The sequence below is a fragment of the Leishmania infantum genome, chromosome 26, assembly GCF_000002875.2.
Source record: "Leishmania infantum JPCM5 genome chromosome 26".
Taxonomy (NCBI): domain Eukaryota; phylum Euglenozoa; class Kinetoplastea; order Trypanosomatida; family Trypanosomatidae; genus Leishmania; species Leishmania infantum.
Window position 1 is genome coordinate 527,422 of NC_009410.2, and position 19,873 is coordinate 547,294.

At 57.4% G+C, this 19,873-nt stretch overlaps 4 protein-coding genes across 4 annotated transcripts; all 4 read left to right on the forward strand.

The window, feature by feature from the left end:
• Window positions 1–3,631: 3,631 nt before the first annotated feature.
• LINJ_26_1480 (hypothetical protein, unknown function) lies at window positions 3,632–3,793 on the forward strand (the record flags this gene model as incomplete). Its single annotated transcript, XM_001470458.1, has 1 exon — window positions 3,632–3,793. One exon carries the CDS (start codon window positions 3,632–3,634, stop codon window positions 3,791–3,793), a length of 162 nt encoding a protein of 53 aa, XP_001470495.1.
• A 5,656-nt stretch (window positions 3,794–9,449) lies between these two features.
• On the forward strand, window positions 9,450–14,216 carry LINJ_26_1490 (hypothetical protein, unknown function; the record flags this gene model as incomplete). Its single annotated transcript, XM_001470459.1, has 1 exon — window positions 9,450–14,216. One exon carries the CDS (start codon window positions 9,450–9,452, stop codon window positions 14,214–14,216), a length of 4,767 nt encoding a protein of 1,588 aa, XP_001470496.1.
• A 2,124-nt stretch (window positions 14,217–16,340) lies between these two features.
• LINJ_26_1500 (conserved hypothetical protein) lies at window positions 16,341–17,546 on the forward strand (the record flags this gene model as incomplete). The annotated part of the gene is made up of 1 exon (XM_001470460.1): window positions 16,341–17,546. The coding sequence occupies one exon, from the start codon at window positions 16,341–16,343 to the stop codon at window positions 17,544–17,546; it is 1,206 nt and encodes a 401-aa protein (XP_001470497.1).
• An 847-nt stretch (window positions 17,547–18,393) lies between these two features.
• Window positions 18,394–19,059, forward strand: LINJ_26_1510 (conserved hypothetical protein; the record flags this gene model as incomplete). Its single annotated transcript, XM_001470461.2, has 1 exon — window positions 18,394–19,059. The coding sequence occupies one exon, from the start codon at window positions 18,394–18,396 to the stop codon at window positions 19,057–19,059; it is 666 nt and encodes a 221-aa protein (XP_001470498.2).
• Between the last annotated feature and the right edge of the window lie 814 nt (window positions 19,060–19,873).

The following is a 19,873-nucleotide window of genomic DNA, read 5'->3' on the forward strand; positions in this document are numbered from 1 at the left end:
ACTTCTCTGTGCGCGCCCCCCCCTCCACCCCGCCGAAGCTCCACCTCAGACCTGAGCAAACGTTATGCACACGCACAAGCTTGTATGCACAAACCAAGGCTACCTGCGAGAGCGGCGTCTTTGGCTCACCTCCTGCTCGCCTTTGTCGTCGTTGGTGCTCTCTCTGTCCTTCTCTGTTGCGCGTCCGCCGACGCCCTTCGTGTAAGAGTCCCACACGCAACCATCGCAGGTCACCCAATGCCGCCGAGTGGGCAGGAGGACCAGCAGGCGGTGAGTGAGCCAAAGCCGGTGTCTCCCAGTGACCTCGAGCGCATGAGGGCCGAGAGCAACGAGATCTGGCGCAACCGCCCCCGTGCGATCCCGAGAGAAAGCGATGGAGCTTTTAAGCTTGCGGAGCAGCGCGTGTGTCGACTTCCGAACGGAGGTGTTTCAGCTGGCGTCCTTGAGCAACTCCAGCGTAACCGTGCGCAACGCGAAGCCGAGAAAAGAGAAAAGGAGGAGCGTGAGAGGAAGGCAGAGGAACAGCAGCGCGAGCAGAACAAAGAGCTGTAGCGAAACAAAAATGTGCTCATGGGGTCGGCAGAGGACGCCTTGGCAGCATAAGCGGCAACAGCGGCACTATAAAAGCCAGATCGGAACCCGAGGGACACCTTTCACTGTGGCCCACTTCCTTGAGCACTGCCACCCAGTCCGCTGTGTGTCGGTGTATGGGCTCTCTCCCTCTTGTACACTGCGGACGTTCTCCCTCGTGGCTTCATCTGTACAAAATGGTTGGCGCTCGTTTTCTTCTTTTACTTTGTCCCTTCCCGTGTGCACGCGCTCTTTCTCTATCTTCTGTTACCCGCAAGTACATGAGTGTGCGTAGTCGAATGTGCGCATGATATCGGCTGGCCGTGTTGACGTACAGAGGCACGACGGCACGATATCGGTAATGAGGGGGTAGCACGGGACGACGGCAAGAGAGAAGTAAGTGGTGACCGCGGCTTCCCCCCTGCTCCCGCAAGCTCTCTCTCTTTTCCTTCGTCTTGTTCTTCCAAGTCCTGTTACCCACCCCACCCACACACACACACACATACTCGCTCGCTCGCTCTCTCGTTGGCGTCGCTCTCATCATTCATTTATTTGCTTTTTCCTGTCTATCATTCTACCCTTTTCTATTTGTTTTTGATGGTTCATGTCGCACTCCCTCGTTCAGCTCATTGGGACACACTTGCACACGCACACACAACCACACACGCATTCTACACCTTGTTGTGCTCCATTGTTTTCCCCCTTTTATTAGTGTCCTCCGCCTCTTTATGTTCTAGGATGCTCCCTCGACAAGCCGCGCACATGAGCTCTACTCATCCGAGCGTTGTCCACCGCCATGATCCCCTCCCCCACACGCACGCGCACACGTCTGCCCAGCCCCTCCATCTCTCTCTCGGGCAGCTCGCTTCGTTTCGTTTCTTCGCGCTGCTTTACTTTTCGCCTGTATTCGGCCTCTCCCCCTCACTCCTCCTTCCCTCTCCGTGCACCCTTGTATAAGCAAATGTGTATCGATCTACATCTATACATGTGTGTGTGTGTGTGTGTGCGTGTGCGTGTGCGCCAGTCAGCGTGTTTCGGAGTTGAGGAAGACGGAACGAAAGAAAAAAAAAAACACCCATCGGATGGCTCAAACCACGCATACACACAGACACACCAAACATAGGGGCGCGGGATTGCAGGGAGCGGCACACTCCGCAAACGGCGCGGTTACACGGGCAGGGGAGATCAAAGAGGATTCGCACCTCCCTTCCGCCCTCCCCCCTCCTCGTCGCCCCCCCCCTTCGTACTTGGTCTCTTCACTTCCACCATATGCAAAGGGTTCAGTGGCTAAGGGTACGCGCTCATGAAACCCTCCCACGCGTTATGCACTGCACCCACGTGCCGTGTAAACGCGCGCCCTGAGTATCTTCTCTCCCCTGTGCGGAGGCAGGGCGCATACACTCCTGATTTACTCTACCGACCCCCTCCTCTTCTCCCCTTCTCCTTCCTCACACCTACGATCCATACACGCACCAATAAATCCTTTCGGCACTCACGGCACTCTGGAGCTTAGTGTCGCAAGTATCACCTTCCCTGTGTGCGCCGCCCTCTCTCTCCTCCCTATCTTTCCTTCCTGCTCTTGCAACGTGCGCATCAAACACCCCGTGAACACGAGAAGCGATTGCCCCTGAGTCTTTGTGTGTATGTGTGCGCGTGTCTTTCTGCGTCCCTGCTCCTCATCATCTTACCCCCTCCCCGCTTACACCGCCGTCATCGTCGTTGTCGCATCACTCATTTTGTGTGTGTGTGTGTGTGTGTGTGTGTGTGTGTCTGTGCGTCTTCTTTTAGTTTTGTTTGTGTGTCCACTCTATACAGACTCCTCTCGAGATAACACGTGTATGTATGTGTATGTGTGTGTGTGTGTGAATCTGCTCTCATTCACCACCATACCAATCATCACATCTGCCGCTATCGGTTTGGTCTCCCTCCCTCGCTCTGCCCAGTTTTGCCTTTTCTGCGTGTTTTTCATGTTTTACTTGTAGTGGGAGATAGAAGGGCCTGTTCGTGCGTGCGTGTATTGGCGTTTGTGCGTCACCCAAGAAGTGCCATAGAATCTCGCCCAACCATCGGCACACGCAGAACGAAGAAAAAAGAGAACAGACGTGTACGTGTTGAGAAAAGTGGTTCAACCCTAGTCAGCGATACGTCACTTGCTCCTCATCGCCTCCTCTCATCTCCCCCTCCCCCCTCCTCTTCGCTGCTTTCTTGCGCGATTCATCGTGTGTACCTTTACTTGACCATCATTGTGTCTCTCCTTCTTTCTGTTTGGTTATTCGGTGGTAGGTGCTGCTTTAATCTTTTTTCTTGTCTTAGTGTGCGTGCGTGCGTGCGTACATCCAAAGACTAAGGCACGTCTGTGTATAGGCTTTTTAGGCTTATATATCTGTATATTTGTTGATTAGCTGCCTTGTTGCTGTGCGTCTTACGGCTGCCGCCCTCTCTCCTCCCTCCCTCCCCACCCTATCCGCTTGTCTGGAGCGCTTCTTCGCGTTGTGCTTATCTTTCTGTATTTTTCATTCGTCTAATTCTTCGGTCTATTCCTTTCTTTATCGCCCTGCGCCGTTTGCCACGTCGCTTCGGGCAGGGAGACATCAACGCAAATTAAAGGAGAGGACGTTGGAGAGGTAGAGAGGCACGTATTCACACGCGCGCACAGCACGTTTTTCTTTTTTTTTCGCTTTTTTTGTCTCATCGCCTCTTGCGTCAAGGAATCGCATTCTTCAAGGACGCTTGGGGGCGCGCATAAGCGTAACGCTGATCAGTGTTGAGTAGCCGAAGCAGCTGAACGCCCCTAAATAAAAAAAGAGAAAGAATGGGAAGCAAACCGAGCAAGCGCACTGACAAGAAGAGCGTCGTCGCCCCGGCGAGTCGTAGTCCGAACTGTACCTCGGATCGCGGTGCGCTGCGCACCTTCGATGTGGGCTCTGATGACGTCATCGGGGGTCCTCGCGCCTCCAACTCCGTGAACGAGCGGCAGTCACCTGAGCGCCGCGGCTTCAACAACCCTATGCCAGCTCGTTCAGGCGGGAGCATTGATCGTGCGCTAACGCGTCAGACACGCATGTTGGGGGCCGAAGACCCGGACGGCGCTCACGAAGACCTCGATGAACGCCCGTTCCACCAGGAGAAGGTGAACCGGGTGCCAACCAAGGCACTGTTGAAGCCGCCGAAGAACCCGGAATCGATGATCGCGGATCCCGACGAGGACCAAGAGCTCTACTGAGAAGGGTCGTGCTAGTTAGAGCACGGAATAAACAAGTGTTGCGAGAATCGGTATGTTTGTGTGCATCTTTATCTGCTCACGCGTCCTTTTCTCTCTCGTTTCTGCCTCTGCCTTTTTGATTGTGGTGTGAGTTGCTGTATCCTGTCTATGTATTCCATTCGGCCCTGTTCTTCTTTTTCCTTTCTGGCTTTGCCCCCCCTCCCCCTTCTTCCCCATCTGCTTGGCTATCACATACATATGCACACACATACACCCCTTACACGTATGTATGTGTGTGTAGAGCGGAAGATGTGGCTGTGGTACCCCTCTGTCTCGGTCTGATCATTACCGCAGCAAACACTGCAGCAACAGCGCTCATACCGCTCCGCGCAGGTACGTGTGTGGACAGACGCATAGGCAGAAAACGAGCTGTAGTCGAGCATGTGTGCATCGTAAAAGCAACAAAAAAAAGAAGAAACAGAGGCGAACAAGATGTATCCTCTGGTTTCAGCCTCAACAGCGAATGTGTAACACACGCTTTAATGCGCATGTAAGGGCACACAAACTCGTCAATGTTGCGTCATAATATCTCCTTTATTTTTGTTCTCTTCGGTATGCGAAAGGACATCCTCACCCCTTCCCCTCCCCAATACAATCCTGCTGGTGTCGTATGATCTGTGTTTGTGTGTGGATTTGCGGCGACTTTCATCTGACACGATTCTGTGCGTCCGCGTGTGGAAGGTGAGGCTCGTTGTTGGTGGATCTTGTCGGCTTGTGATCGCTGTCCTCGTTTTAGTGATTCTCTCCCTCCACCACGACCACCACCCCAACACACACACACACAAGCACAAGCACACACACCTTTGGGATCCGACTTTTCCTTTTCGCCTCATCTTACCTTTTTTGTCTTCTCTTGTCATTCCCTCTCTTCCTTCTCTTTACCTTCATGTCTCTCTTATCTTGAGCGCGCGCGCTTGCTGTGTTTCCGGCATTCTGTGTATCTGTTTTGCCTGCCACCTCGCAGACCACCACCACCACCTCATCACCATCACCGCCGACATCCTTCCCGTTATATATTTGTGTACGTCTGTGTGTCTGTGTGTGTATGTGCGTTTGCCCACTGCGCGTTGGGCTCTCTGTTGTTTGAGCCATCTCGCTCACCTCTCTCTTGTTCCAGCGAACCTCTTTTCTTGTTTTTTTGGTTGTTTATGTTTTTTTTTCTCATTCTCCTTTCTCCCTCTCGAGGAGGAGAGAGGCCTCACTGTGGGTGGGGAAGCCGAGCAGCCTCCTCCCCCCTCCCTCCCTATCCCAGCCACTGCCGAACCACCCCTGGTGGTGACAGGGCCAGGGTGCCTAGGACGTGGGGAGGTCAGTGCGATGCAGTGGCACGGATGCCGGCGGCCAATCCCTGGACGGCGTGGCGCCGGTGCGACCCGCGACCGTGAGCGTGCTTGCGCCATCCATGCGATGGGCAAGGCGTCAGCGTGATACCAACGCGTCTCGCTCGGCCCTCGCACTGCCTGCTGCTGGGGAGGCTGAGTGCCACCCTGCGAGGCGGGTGGGTGGGTAGAGTTTGGGTCAGGGGCCGTGCACAGATGACTGTGTCGGCGCACTGCTGTGATGCGTGTCTGCGGCTGCGTTGCACCGCGCGCTGGGTGCCTGTGGCAGACCCGGTAGAGCGGAGCTTAGCGCATGTTGTGTGGCGCAGGAATGGACACGTGGAAGCAAAACGCAAAATGGTTTATAATGTGCGGACATGTGCGCGTTCGCTTCCGCCGGACCCCTTTTTTTTGCCGGTGCATGTGCACACGCAGAGGCATGCGGACGCGCCGGCGGCAAAGTCTGAGACGTGCCAGGGCACCACACTATTATGTGATTCCCCCTTGTGATTTATGCGCGTGTGCGTGGGTGTGGGGGTGCGCGTGCCCGACTCCTCCTCACTCTGCCGCTCCTCCTCGTTGCTACATTGCTCGCTCTCTTCGGACCTTCCGTTTTGTTTTGCTCCTGCCTTCCTTGCATGGGCTCCCGTCCTCTGCGTCCGCGTGTTCCCACTGCACGTTGGGCTCTCTGTTGTTTGAGCCATCTCGCTCACCTCTCTCTTGTTCCAGCGAACCTCTTTTCTTGTTTTTTTGGTTGTTTATGTTTTTTTTTTCTCATTCTCCTTTCTCCCTCTCGAGGAGGAGAGAGGCCTCACTGTGGGTGGGGAAGCCGAGCAGCCTCCTCCCCCCTCCCTCCCTATCCCAGCCACTGCCGAACCACCCCCTGGTGGTGACAGGGCCAGGGTGCCTAGGACGTGGGGAGGTCAGTGCGATGCAGTGGCACGGATGCCGGCGGCCAATCCCTGGACGGCGTGGCGCCGGTGCGACCCGCGACCGTGAGCGTGCTTGCGCCATCCATGCGATGGGCAAGGCGTCAGCGTGATACCAACGCGTCTCGCTCGGCCCTCGCACTGCCTGCTGCTGGGGAGGCTGAGTGCCACCCTGCGAGGCGGGTGGGTGGGTAGAGTTTGGGTCAGGGGCCGTGCACAGATGACTGTGTCGGCGCACTGCTGTGATGCGTGTCTGCGGCTGCGTTGCACCGCGCGCTGGGTGCCTGTGGCAGGCCCGGTAGAGTGGAGCTTAGCGCATGTTGTGTGGCGCAGGAATGGACACGGAAACAAAAAGGGAAAAACGGCAGCACTGCTGTTTGTCATCCTTCGTTTCCAGTCTGATTATGGTCGGCCTTCCCCGCCACGTCGGTGCGCGTTCCCATCCTGCTACTCGCTGAAACAGTCTCTTTTGTTATTCTTATCACTGCGCCCTTCCTTTACGTGTGTGTGCATCTCTGCCATCTCGTGTTTGCCCTCTTTTTTTGACTCGTGGCGTGCTGGTGAAAGAAACGCTCGGCTTTTGTGGGAAACTGGAGGAGGAGGGGTTTCCAGCCGTGGCTGGTGGCGGCTTCACGCACGCATCCCTTTCATCTGTGCTGAATCGCCCATGTACTGCACTCTTTTCCCCTCCCTCACGCCCCCCCCCTTTGCCCTCTTCATCCGCTGGATGTTTTCGCGTCATTTTTATTTTCTTTGATTGGATAAGGTCACTGGACGCTGTTGATTTCGTCTTCTTTGCCCCCTCCCCATCGTATTTCTCTGTCTACCGCTATCGTGTCCATGTGTACGCGTGGTCTGTTTCTTTGTGCTCTTGTTCTGCTTCGGGTGACTGGCAGATACATCAGCCGAAATGCTTATTATCATGGCTCGTGTTGTCTTAGGCACTTCCCCCTCTCTGTATCCCCAGCTCTCAATCACCTTCTTCGGCCCCCTACTCCACCCCACCCCACCCCCAGCTCGTCCCTCGAATTCGACCGCGGCGTGCACAGTCATCTTTTTTCCTCTGTCTGCTTCCCTCTGTGTGTGAGTGTGTGTCCATCTCTGCGATGGTCGATGTTCAAGGCAGCCATGATGCTGGTTGCTCACCGCGATGAGATACAAAAACAATGCAAGCAACCGTCAAGGGGAAGCATAGGCACCCTTGTCAAGAGAGAGATGTGGACTGGTGCGGTCTCCAGCGGTTCACAAAAAAAAAATTACGTATATGGCGACAGTGCGAGATGATTGTAATGGAAAAAGAGAGAGGGGGGAGGGCGGCTGGTCGAGAGGCGAGGAAAGAGAGGAGAAGCGGCCGGCACTTGTGCTGCGGGTGTTCCAGGCGACATCTTCACTGGACCTCTCAGCTGTGTCTCTTCTTCCCTCTGGTGTGCACACACGCTGGTTCGCCGGTCGCTGTTGCACGCACGCTTCCCGCCTTGTCTGTCTGTGGGCGTGTATGTGTGTGTGTGGCAGCACCTTTCTCTCTCCCCAACTCCTGCGCGACGCCGCTAGTTTGTCCACCACTCCCGCACTTTCTGTGAGCTCGTGATGTACACATATGCATCAATTCACTTTGCCCCCCCCCCCTAACGCATCCCTCTTCAGCCTTTTCTCTGTCGCCGCTCACCTTCCGCGTGCACGCACATGCACACAAGCATGCATGCATGCTGCATGCGCTTCCTTCCCTTGCACCCATGATTCGTGCTTCACTCTCGCCCCTCCCCCCGTCCCATCCCTTCCCTCTTGTGTTCTTTATTGCCCTCCTCCTTTCTTTCTGCCAGGACCAGCAACGGCAGGAAGATACATACGTACACACATACATGTAAGGATAGAAACGTTTCCATCGCCTACTTCGACTCTCCCTGCCTCTCTTCTTCCGTCCTCCCTCCCTTCGCCGCCTGGGCCCCGTGCGATCACACGCACACACATACACAAACACACACGCAGGAAAGGCGAAAGGAAAAGAGAAAAGCGCAGACGCACTCACCCATACACGCAGTGTCACACGGAAAGGGTGGGAACGCACAGGAGCGGCAAGTAATCGAAATACAAAAGCGAAAAAGGACATTGGAAACGGTGAAAGAGAAGAGAAGCACCGAGTGCATCCTTGTAAGCCTCACCGCTCGTGCGTCTCTCCTCCTCTCCCGCCCTGTAGGGCGCGCCGCCCCGCCGTTTCTTCGATTCTGTGCACATCACTCAGCGGCAAGCACAAGCGCAAACGCGAAGAACAAAAACGAGGGAGGAAGACGACGCACTCCTTGATCGTTCAAAGCACGTCTTATCGGTGTGTCTGCGGGCGTGCTGCCTGCTTTCTCTTCGTCCTCTTCTGCTCTTTCTTGTTTTTTTTTCTCGTAGCGGCCGGCCGGCCGGCAGGCAGGCAGGAGGGCAGGTGGGGAGGGGGTGAGAGCCCGTCTTGCTTAGCGGCAGGCCGTTTTTTTTTTTTCGCTTGCCATGCTCTCCAGTGTCGAAGTGCGCCCTTTCTGTTCTGCTGTGTGTCTCGTATGAGCCCCTGCTTCCATCACCCACCACCACCCGCCATCATCATCATCCCCCTCTCCCTTCCCCTTCCCCTCCCTCCTTTCCCTCTCCGCCTCCGGTGTGTTTCTGCCTCCTCTCTTTTTGGAGGTTTTCTCCCTCGTCCTCGTGTGGCCTTCTGTCTTGTTTATATTGGTGGTGCTTGTGCCTGGCCCCCTCCCCTCTCCCTCTGTTAGCATTTCTGTGAGCAACCGCTCGACTTTGGTTGTGTTCCTTTTTTCTGCTTGAGTATCAGTCTTTGTGTGAGTGTCAACACGGATAAACATCAATACATAAATATATACACATCCGCCTTCTCTTTGTCCACCACCACCCCTCTTCCATCCTCTTTTGGTCGAGCGCTGCCTTCTCGCTCATCTCCATCGCATATACACCTGCAGACATACACACACACACACACATACATACACACGCCGACGCGTATCTACACGGCAACCCTCATCCTCCTATAAGCCACCCCTCACTATTCCTCTTGGCGATTGTCAGTCTTTATCACCTCTCCACCGTTACTCAGACGGCTCTTTCCGTGATTTTTGCTTTCTTTTCGTTGTCTTCTGTGCTGGTTTTGCCCCGTGCTGTCTCGCCAACACGCCTCGGCAGTACGGGTGGGCATCACCTGGCGCTAATACATCAATTCTGCCGCCGTGCTAGCTCGGGCTTCTGTTCCTTCGTTTTCTTCTTCTCTTGGTCTCTCGTGTGTGTGTGTGTGTGTGTGTGCATCTGGTTTTTTTTGGGGGGAGAGGGTTCTGAGCCGACCTTCTTTTCTCTTGGCAGCGTCTCCGCCCCTCGTCCGTCATGAATGGTGACGACCCACCTGTGGTCTCGGCGAGCCCAACAGTCGCTGGTAGTACCGGGATGCCGTGTGTGTGTGAGGCCAGCGAAGTGCCGCGCACACCATTCCTTTCGGCACTGCTGCTGAGCGGCATTATGCCCGAAACAGACGACGTCTCGCAGAATGGAGGATGCGCAAAGTATGCTTTCACGGCCGCTACCACGGCAGCCTTAGCCGTCTCAAATACAGCGCCACGGCCCAGCGTTGGGCACAGCAACGGCAGAGAAGACGGTGTTGTGCTGAGCAGGCAAGAAGATGACAGAAGTAAAGTCGGCATGGCTTTTGTGAACGCGTCAGTGCAGCCCCTCACGCGGGTCAAATCGGGAGCTGCGAGGCACCTGAGCTGCCATGATGGCAACGACACCCCTAGAGGGGTGCTGAAAAGACGTGGGGACGACGCAGCGGAAGCTCTCCACTCATCCACTACAGCCGGCGCAGACGACAAGGACACCCTTCAAAGCACAGTGGCATCAGCATCCTCGCAACGTGTGCACTTCGTGCCGAACAATGCGGCGACAGCAACAGCTACAGATGCGCTTGAGCCACTGGCGGCGCCTCCTCTGTCGCCAGAGGGCGCATGCAACCCACGTGATGATATGGACGACCCTCTGCGCTCGCGCCGTCATCGCCACCGCGACACCGGCACGGAGTCGCCGGGTCTGGGTGGAAGCAGCGGGCCGCAGACCTGGTCTGCTGCATCGTCGGCGTCCTCAGCACCACATTCCACAGCTGAGACGCAATGGTGCAACACGAGTGAGGCGTCGGAGCTGGACTTGCACGAGATACCTCCGCCCGTCTTGGGCACGGCAACAGGCCACTTAACCGCCGTATCGTCTGTGTGCGGTGGCGAGGCGTCGCCGGTGACCATCAATGCGCGAACAGCCGAACCTGCTCAAAAACCCAATACGGGCGCGAACGGGTGGTCGCCTATCTCTGTGTCAGCCGTCATGTCGCCCAACCGACAGAGCATCGCTGGCTTGCAACAATCATCGAAGGGGAGCGTCTGGAGACGCAAGCGGTCGTGTGACATGTCAGCGGTGCAGTCAGAGAGACACAGCTGCTGCAGCAGCAGCGACCACGGCGATGCCTCGCCGGTCTCCCTCGAAAAGTCTATTCCACGGAGCGCTGGGAAGCCGATTGGCGACGGCCCCGCGTCTCCGGTGGCATCGCTCTCGCAGAAGCGAATCGAGTCACTGGACGGCAATACCCGCACTCCCACGTCAACACAGGCGACGATGGCAACCACACTGACCACGATGGAGTCTGGCATTGCCCCCAATCCCTCCAGCTCTCGTTACTCACTGCGGTCGGTTGGCTCGCGTCACGAGCTCCAACGCAGCGCGTCCATCTCCAGGATGTGTGTACCTCGACAAGAGACGGCCCCACCACTGCATCTGTCGATGCCCATTTGCCCAGGCGGTGCTGTTGTGTCAAGCACCATTCTAGGGGTATCTGTTCGAAGCCCGCTGGAAATGACCACCTCTCTCATGCTGCCGATGTTCATGGTTGGCAACACCGCGTCGCTGATCGCCTTCCCAAGATCCGACACTGCGTTCCCACTTCGGACAACGCTCAGCACGCTCACCAAGTCGGCTGGCGACAAGTCGCAGCAGCCCCCGCCGCGACTCCACGACCAGGGGGACGAGGGCGACGCAGACCAACCTCCGCTTGCACCTGCCGTCACGCCAGCCGCGCAGCACCTGCCGAGCTCCATCGCGGCAGCGCGGCGCAAAAACCTCGATGACAGCTCTGTTACCTCATCGCGACAGCAGGAGCGGCAGGCGCCTTTTTGTCAATCTAAGCACGAGGAAGCAAACGCCACTGAGAACGAATCCTCAAACTCGCTCTCTGCTCCACCGCAACAGAGTCTCCGCAACTTCACCGTAACCTCCGCCACCTCCTTCTGTGTCGACAACGCCGCCACCGCGTGCGACCCGCGCAGTACGACTGCGGAGCACAGCAGCGCCGTCTCCATGCGGCAAAGCTCAACCATGTCCGAGGACCAAATCCTGCAGACGCTTGCCCACGGCATGGCGCTGGGTGGTGTATTGACAGGTCCGTGGAAAGCAGCGCAGGACAACTCGACGCCAACACCGCTCAAGCCGTGTGCGAGTGACCCAGGGAACTGGCGTCTAACTGGCAGGCTGTTCGCGCCGCAGCATCCCCCGTCCGCGCCCTCGCGCTCAGTCGCCTCGGGTGCGATGAGCGCCGACCGCGGCACGCAACACGGCTCCACGAACTGCACCACATGCCCGTGTGGCTCCTCGCTAATGGCGCCGCATATGCACGGAGAGGAGATGTCGCTATACCTGGGCTGCGGCACGCAAACGCCGCGCTCACGCGGCAATAGCCCGGCGGCAGGGCTTGCCGCGTCCCAGACGCACTTATCTGAGCTGCAGATGCAGCGAGGGAGGCTGAGTAGGATGAGCTCTACAAGACCTGCGGGAGCGCGGGGAGAAAGGCCGGCGCAAGTGCGCTCTCTGGTATCCGTGTCGGCAGCAAGCGGGGCTGACGAAGACGCGGAGACTGGCAGTCATTCACTCACACATGGCTCCCTCGCTGTCGTCCAGTCCAGCCCCAGCAAGCGGCACAGGGGGCTGCCAAGCCCTGGCTACTTCTGCGCAACGGCTGAAGACTCTCTGAGGGACGCCAGTGGCTCCAGCGCCACAACCCTGCCCGCCTTGTTCTGCTCTGCCCTTCACGCTGAGCGCTCGCTCGCCACACCGATGCGCGGGTACAGCCTCACGCAGCGCTCCAGTGCGGCGAGCGTGGCGTCTTTGGCGCTTTCCCAGGCACCATTCGGCGTGGAGGGGGTCATCTTCTCTGCAGGCAGCACCCCAAACGTGGTGGGTTGTGTAGAGGCGGGTGTGGCGGCGTGGTTGCCCGTGGTTAGCAGTGACACAGCTGCAAGGCAACTCAGCGGTGATCGAACAGTGATGCTGCGACCTACTGACAGCAGCACAGCCCATTACCACGTACCCAGTAGTGGTGTCTTCAGCACCGCCGACAGCGGCGTCGCCGTCTCGGCGCCGATGGAAGCACTGCGTGCGGAGCGGTTTACTTTTCTGCAGTCTGTGCAAGATGTCGGTGGTCTTGCTGCTCAGGCGGAGACGGGTGCCTTGCTCGGCGACGCGGATGCTGTACAGAGCTTGCTGGGCGAGGTAATAGCCGAGCCGGCGGCAATGGCCACACCGACTGTGTCGCCACCGACGCTCATGCCATCCTCTGTGCCCGTGCCCCTCTCCACGGTCGGCTTTGTGTCCGGGTGGATGCGGCGGATTTCTGCTGGGGGCGTGTCGACAACGTTTCCCTTTAACACTACGGGCACAGCCGCCCCCTCGCCGGCGAGGAAAACGGCAGGGTCAGCAGGAAACTCCAGCGAGTCACCCGATGGAGCCCGTGAGCGCATATCGGCACTGCGGATGGCCGCGGAGCCGATTTGTGTAGCTAACGACAGTGTTGCCACGGCATCGATCACGCTTATGTCTGAGACGTCGTCTGTGCGTCGGTCACCACCACCGGCACCGGCGATGTTGCCCCGTCCCTTGCTGACGCGGAACCTCTCCTATCGGATTCCTGGGTCGGAGGTTGCGGCGGCCGCGGAGCTACGTCGCACCACCTCCTCCCCTTGCGCCGCCGCTCCTTGGGCCATAGGCAGCGCCAACGATTTGGTGGCGGCAGTGGGGACGCCACCGCTGCCAGAAATGGTGAGCTTGAAGGACAACGTCAGCGCACGACCCCGCGACGGTACAAGGAGCGTGTTTCAGCCGGTGTTGCCGCTTGCTCAAGAAGAAAATGCGGTCACGTCATTGAGCTACGAACCAGGGACACCAAAGGCAATGAGCCCCGTGCCCGCGAGCCGAGTAACAGATGAATCAGTGGCCGCGACCGATCTGCGGCAGATGTGGTGGGCGCCGGCAGTCGCGCGAGCCGCGGCACCATTCAGAACTACTGGGGCTGATACCCGTCCAGCTCCGGTGCATTGCAATAGCGGTGAGTCGGGCATGCGCTCCGCCGCGCAGTCCCTCAGTTGCAGTTCGCTGCGCGGGCTCTTACCTCAGCAGCAGCAGACCCCACCTCAGCTGCAGATGTGTGCCTCGGCTGCCATGCGGCCCTCTCTCCACAGCGTCCATAACAACGATCAAGGCGCCTACCAAATCGCTGACTGCAAGAGCAACGCACGCGCTGATCCCATCCGAGGCTCATTACGTGGGTCATCGAGTCGCGTTGTTGAGCGGGCAGCTGGTATGGGCGCCGGTGGTGGTGAGGGGTACGGCCAGAGTTGTCGTGCCAACGGGGCAATGCTCTTCCACAAACGCGGCACGCTTACAGGCAGCAGTGGTCGGTGTCACATGAATGGTGGAAAGGGGGGTGGTGGCACAGGCTCACCTATCCGTATCTCCATCCCATGCTATCAGGGCTATCGCGACGCCGAGACTCTCCTGGATGACGCGGAGCGGGTCATGAGCAGGACGGCTGTCCCCATCATCTCATTACTTGGCTTCGGCGGGCCATCGTTGCATGAGGACGAGTACTCGTTTGAGATGCTCGGGAACGGCCTGGCATCGAGTGTGATGTCTTTGGCGACACCAGCACCGACATCTTCCAGCGCCGGCATGGACATGGGCCTCGTGTCGCCTCTGGTGCTCGCGTCGGCGTCCGACAAGCCGGCGGCAAGCCCCACGGGAGCGAAGTCGTCCTTTTCCCTCAGTGCGCCGAGTGAACGGTGAGGCAGGATGAGAAGGCAAAAGAAAAAAAAGCAAAGGAAATGCAGCTGGAGGTACGCTCGCTGCCTTTGCGCACCTCTCCCGGTGCGTGTGTGTGATGGCCTTGCACCGCAGTCGGTGCAGCCGCATCAGCACGAGTCTTTCTCTCCCGCATATTGCCGCGATGTGTGCCTTGGCTGTGTGCATGGCCTTCCAGGCTAAGTGATGTGCAATATGTATATATGCATATGTGTATGCGTATGTGTGTGTGTGTGTGTGTCTGCATGATGTGTATCTTTACGTGATCGTCTTTCTTTTTCTTGTGTTTGGCATTTTTGTTCCGCGTCGTTCCCTACGGCACTTTTCCGTCTTCTGTTTACACATTTTACGCTGGATGCGGGTCTCTATCCATGTACACGGAGACGAGCATGTCTCCTCTCTCTCTCACCCCCGCTCCCTCCCGTGCATGATTTCTGGTGCATCTCCTCTATCGTGAGCGTGTGTTGAATGGTTTGCCTTGTGTCTTTCGATGATCATGTGTGGTGAAGGGCCTGTGCACGTGTGCGTGTACATGCGCTCTAAAGTCGTTTTTTTTGTAGGTTTCCCCTTCCCCTCCCCGGCCCTCTCGAGAGTGCCATGTACTGCCAAATCTACAACTACTCTTGCATACGCGGGTGAGGAACCGACGAGAGGGGAAGGGGGGCGTGGGGTTGCGTGAGCGTAGCATCGCTCCTTCTCTTTCCCTCACCATGTCTTTCTCTCTCTTTCCTGCCTTCATTTCGCACACCTCCCCGTTGTCTTCATGTTGTATCTCGTGCAGAACCACATCATGCACATGCTCGAGTCGTCGTCTTTTGGAGAGGAGGGAGGGTGCTTCATCGCTCCTGTCCCCCATCTCGTGCGAGACGTGCGCCCATCGCACCGTGTTCTCGTCGGGGAGTGGGGAGAGAGAAAGGAAAGAAGGAAAGAGGGGGGCGTGTCTCTCAGAACTCGGCCTATGGACTCACCCCTGTCCTCCTTGTTTTGTTTTCCTTGTGTCGCACACCCCCTCCCCGACCGATTCTTTTTGTTGTTGAAATCGTGTTTCTTTTTTTCTTGCTTTTTGTTTCTGAAGCGCTATCCTTCTTTTTCTCTCTTCCATCCCACCCTCTTCCTCTGCAGCCCTGCCGGCCCTCGCCTATCTTTTACATGTGTTGTTGTGTTGTTGTTCCTCCGTGTTGTGTTTCCATTTTCCTTTTCTGCTCTCTCTCTCTCTTGCATGCACCGTTGCACACGCGCATGCTCGCGCATGTGTGTGTGCGTGCGTGCGTGATCGCTCGCCCGCTCTGTCCCAACAGAGCTGATGACTGAAGTTCGCTACCTCCTTTCTCAGGGTGTGAGTTCACGCAACTTTCTCGCGCACAAGCGGAGCATACATGCACAAGCGAAACGGACGGCTGACGCGGGAGCGTTCGAGAAACCTCAATACCATTTGGAGGATGAGAGGACGGAACGGGAGAGGGCGCCGCAGATACATCTGCGGCGTGCCAGCGAAACGCTCCCCCCCATCCCTTCTACACTCATTCACACTGGAACGCTCTAACGTCTCTCCCGCTCTTTACAGCGAGAGGTACGTCGCTGCCGCCAACCCCATTGCAGAGGAGAGGTGGTAAGGCAGTAGTGCCGGACGAGGATGCGTGAACGGCAGGGGCGCGAAGCACCTTCACTACTCATCACTCGGTGTAGGTGTGCTCATGGGAAAGCCATGTGGGCTTTTGAGTGGGTGTGTGAGAGTGTGGGTGCGTTGTCAGCTCAGCGCAGGTGTTTGCTTGTATCTCCTCTGCCTACCGGCTGCTCTCACTTTCCGCTTCCTCCCTTCCTTGGTAATTTTCTCTTCTTCTGTCTCCTCCTCGTCCCTATTTGGGGCGTACATGTCTGCTCTCGTACTTTCACAGACTCACTGAGACCAGTGGCGCCGTGGTATGTGCTTCTGCGTGCCTGCTGCCAACGCGCTGCGCCTCATCCGTGCTACAAGCTCACACACGGAAAGTCACAGGGTCCTCGGTCTCACGACCTGCTGTGTCGCCCTCATCTCTTATCTGCACCCCGCCCTCTCCGCCGTCGCGAACGGTATCCGCTGCTTCTAGCCTGCACTCGCTGCTTCAAGTAATGGCAGCCGTCCCGCTGCATGCTGTTCAGACCCCCTCTAAGGTCCTCCTGCCGGGCTTCGTGAGGAAAGCGGCGCCGGTCTTCTTTGTGGTGATGCATGGCTTCTTGGCCCACAGCGGCGCGATGAACTCTTTTGTTGTCATCCTGCGCAACGCCCTCGACGCGCACAATCGCGCTGTGCTGGAATCGAACGACCAGACTTCAGTGGCGCTGCCGTTCCACATCACCACGCTCGACGCGCGCAACCACGGCCTGTCGCCGCACACCTCGACACACAGCTCGGAGAACCTCGTGGAGGATCTCAGCTACTACCTGGACCACGACTTTCCACGCACAGTGTCTCGTGTCTCAGAGGCATGGATGCGGGACGGCAGCGATCACAGCTACGGCGACGTGGCTTGCCCGCGCGTCGTAGCGATTGGCCATAGCATGGGCAGCCTTACATGGACGCAATACCTCATGGACCGCTACTTCCCTTCCCTAGCGAGCAACGAAAAAGTTCAAGGGTCAGAATTATCGTCAACTACAGCGACATCGACGTCGAGCAATGTCTCCTCCTCTGCGCGATCTTCTCTTGACGTGAAAGGGCTTGTGAGTCTTGACTTACCGCCTATCGTGCGCTCAAACATGACAGCAAATCTGACCGGTGAGCTCATCGGCATCATCGAGCATATGAAGGCTGTGAATCTGAGCGCAATCTCTGACCTTCGGAGTGGGCAAGAGGAGTTCTACCGCTGTGGCATGCACGATATCCGTGTGCGGGGACTATGTACGACGAACTTGGCGCTGCAACGCGACCCCAACGATCCCACGCGACGCATTGCGAGTTGGAAATGCAACGTGCCCGTGCTTGAGCACTCCATCCGCTCTGGTGAGCTTTTCTTACCCGATTTGTACTACAAGCCAGCCGGAGGCGGAAAAGGCTCCGTTGGCACGCATGATTCACAGGAACAGAAGCAGAGGCGGCACCGGTTAGCGCTGGAGTATCCCTCGGTCGGCACGGTTCCAGTGTTGTCGGTGCTCGGAGCTGCCAGCCCAGTGGGAGGCGACCCGCAGTATCAGCAGCTATGGGAGCGCTACGCCATCGACCTGCGGCAGCACTCCATTCCGCATGCGACGCACACGGTGTACTTCGACAAGCCCCACAAGACTGTAGAGCTCGTAACGAACTTTTTGAAAGAGATTCATGTAGACCAGCCCCTGTGAGTGTGTGTATGTGTGTGTGTGTGTGTGTGGAAGCAAAAAAAAAAAACGTGTATGGGAACGCGTCGTCTTCCAGTAAAGGCGAACCGAAAGCAAGCGTGGCTGCTCCTTAGTATAAGAGCTAGAGAGAGAGGCGGTGGTGGTGGCGGCACGCCAGAGAAACAAGGAAGCCGAGGCCCAGTCATGCTATCCGCTTACACCGAAGTGCTTCGGTGAGGAAAGGGGTCTGCAGTTCGGCATTGCGTGTTTCCGACCCCCTCCCACGTCAGCTCTCTCCATCTCTCTGCTTTCTGTAATCGCGTTTGAGCTGGCGTGGCAACAATCACCTGCTCGCCTTCTCCTCTGCGTGTGTGTGCGCACGCCTCTCTCTCTCGTGGTGTCATGCAACGCGCAGGCGCATGCCCACCTATGCACATATGGGACCTTGCTCTCTCCTTTACGGTCCCCCTCTGTCTTTCGTTCTCCCATTCGACCTTTCTGGCTGCTCATGATCGACGGCATGTGGGCACACACGCACCCACCAACACGCATGCACAGTATTACCTTCAGAAAGTGGGCACACAATACACGCGTAAGCACAGCAACATCCGTACACGAACACCCACCGACTCGACTCCCGCATCCGCTGTGTTTTATCTCTTGCGTCTCTCCTCGGCCTCTGTGTGTGTGTGTGTGTGTGTGTGTGTGTTGGGGGTAGGGGGTGCATTCGCTTGCCGCACGGCGGTTCTTTGCACCACAGCGTCCAGCCTTCCCCGCCTCACCTCCTTCATTATTTCGCTGTCCCTCTCGTCTCGTAGACGTTTGCTTCAGTGGCCACACACAGGAGGGAGAGGGGCATCGATACAAAACAATGGACACAGCGGCCACCAATCTGAGCGCCCACGCGAAGCCTTGGGCACCGAATGGGCCGGGCCTGCAGCAACCGCAGATGCAGCATCCTCGCAGCCACAGCAACCAGTATAGCCAGGACAGCGGCGTGAGCAGCGTTCAAGGGGCCGGCATGCAGCGTGGCATGCGCACGAGAGGGTGTGCGAATAACGGATCCGCCAACAGCATGATGGTGCCTGGGCAGCACCATCACGAGTATGGGAGCATGAACGGGATGCCGCACAGCATACAGCAGCACCAGCTGCAGCAGCCAAAACTGAGCTCAACGGCCGCGAAGCTCTTTGTAGGCCAGCTGCCGTTTGAGTGCACTGAGGAGCGGCTGCGCAACTTATTCAGCGCATACGGCAACGTAGAGCACATTCACATCTTGCGGGACAACAGCAACCGCAGTCGTGGTGCCGCCTTCATCACCCTCTCCACCGTGCAGGAAGCCGATACGGCCATCTTCACTCTGCACAACCGCTACCGCATGCTTACAAACCGCGCCATTCAGGTCAGCTACGCCAAGAACAGCCCGAATATATCCCCCTTCGGCACCCACAGCGCGGTGGAGGTGCATCAGTCGAATCCAACGAACCCGCTGCCGGACGTCGCCGGCCTCGCCACACAGATGGCTCGTCTGTTCTGATGTGGGGAATAGCAAAACGAAAACACCACTCCAGCGACGAAAGAGATGAAGGGAGAAAACGTCAAGTCGAATAACGCCGCGTTGTCTGCATGTGTGTGGGGGTGCTTGATGGCCGCTTTATCGACGAGGAAGCCGATACGCGTGTCATGGTAGCCGCTTTCGCTCTCTCCTCGTCGCTCTTGTCAGTGCTTTCTTCCCTGTGCCATTATGTGGCTTCTTTGGCTGTACACCACTTCCATAGCACAGTCACGCACACATACGCACACGTCCGCGCTCACGCGCCTCGATGCAGCTACATGTAACGCATTTAAATAAGCTGAGCACTGGCACGTGTGTGCGTGTGCGTGTGAAAAAAAAAAAAAAACAGAAGGCGTGGGGAAAGGCAAAGACGAACAAGAGAGGTAGAGGGGGTGGAGAAGGGACGAAGGGACGAAGGGAAGTGGCTCACACACGCACACGCACACGCACACGCACACGCTGCCACGATCCCCCTCCCTCCCTCTTCCCGAGAGTCTCTTTCTGTTTTCTGTGCCTTCCACTTCCCCTACCCCACCGGCTCTCTCCGGGGTACGACCTCTTCCCTGATGGAGACGTGTCTTGTTGCAAAGGAGTGACTGGACAGTGCGTGTGTGTGTGTGTGTGTTTGCTTCCGTTTTTGATGTCGGCTGCATACTTTGGCTGCTGAATGGGAAGGTTCCCCCTTCCCCTTGTCTCCCTTTCCCTTCCTCTTCTATGTCTGGCCCCTGTCGGTGCCCCCTTCCTCCTCCTCCCTCCCTCCCCCCGTCCTTTCCCTATTTTGCTTCCTTTGGTTGTT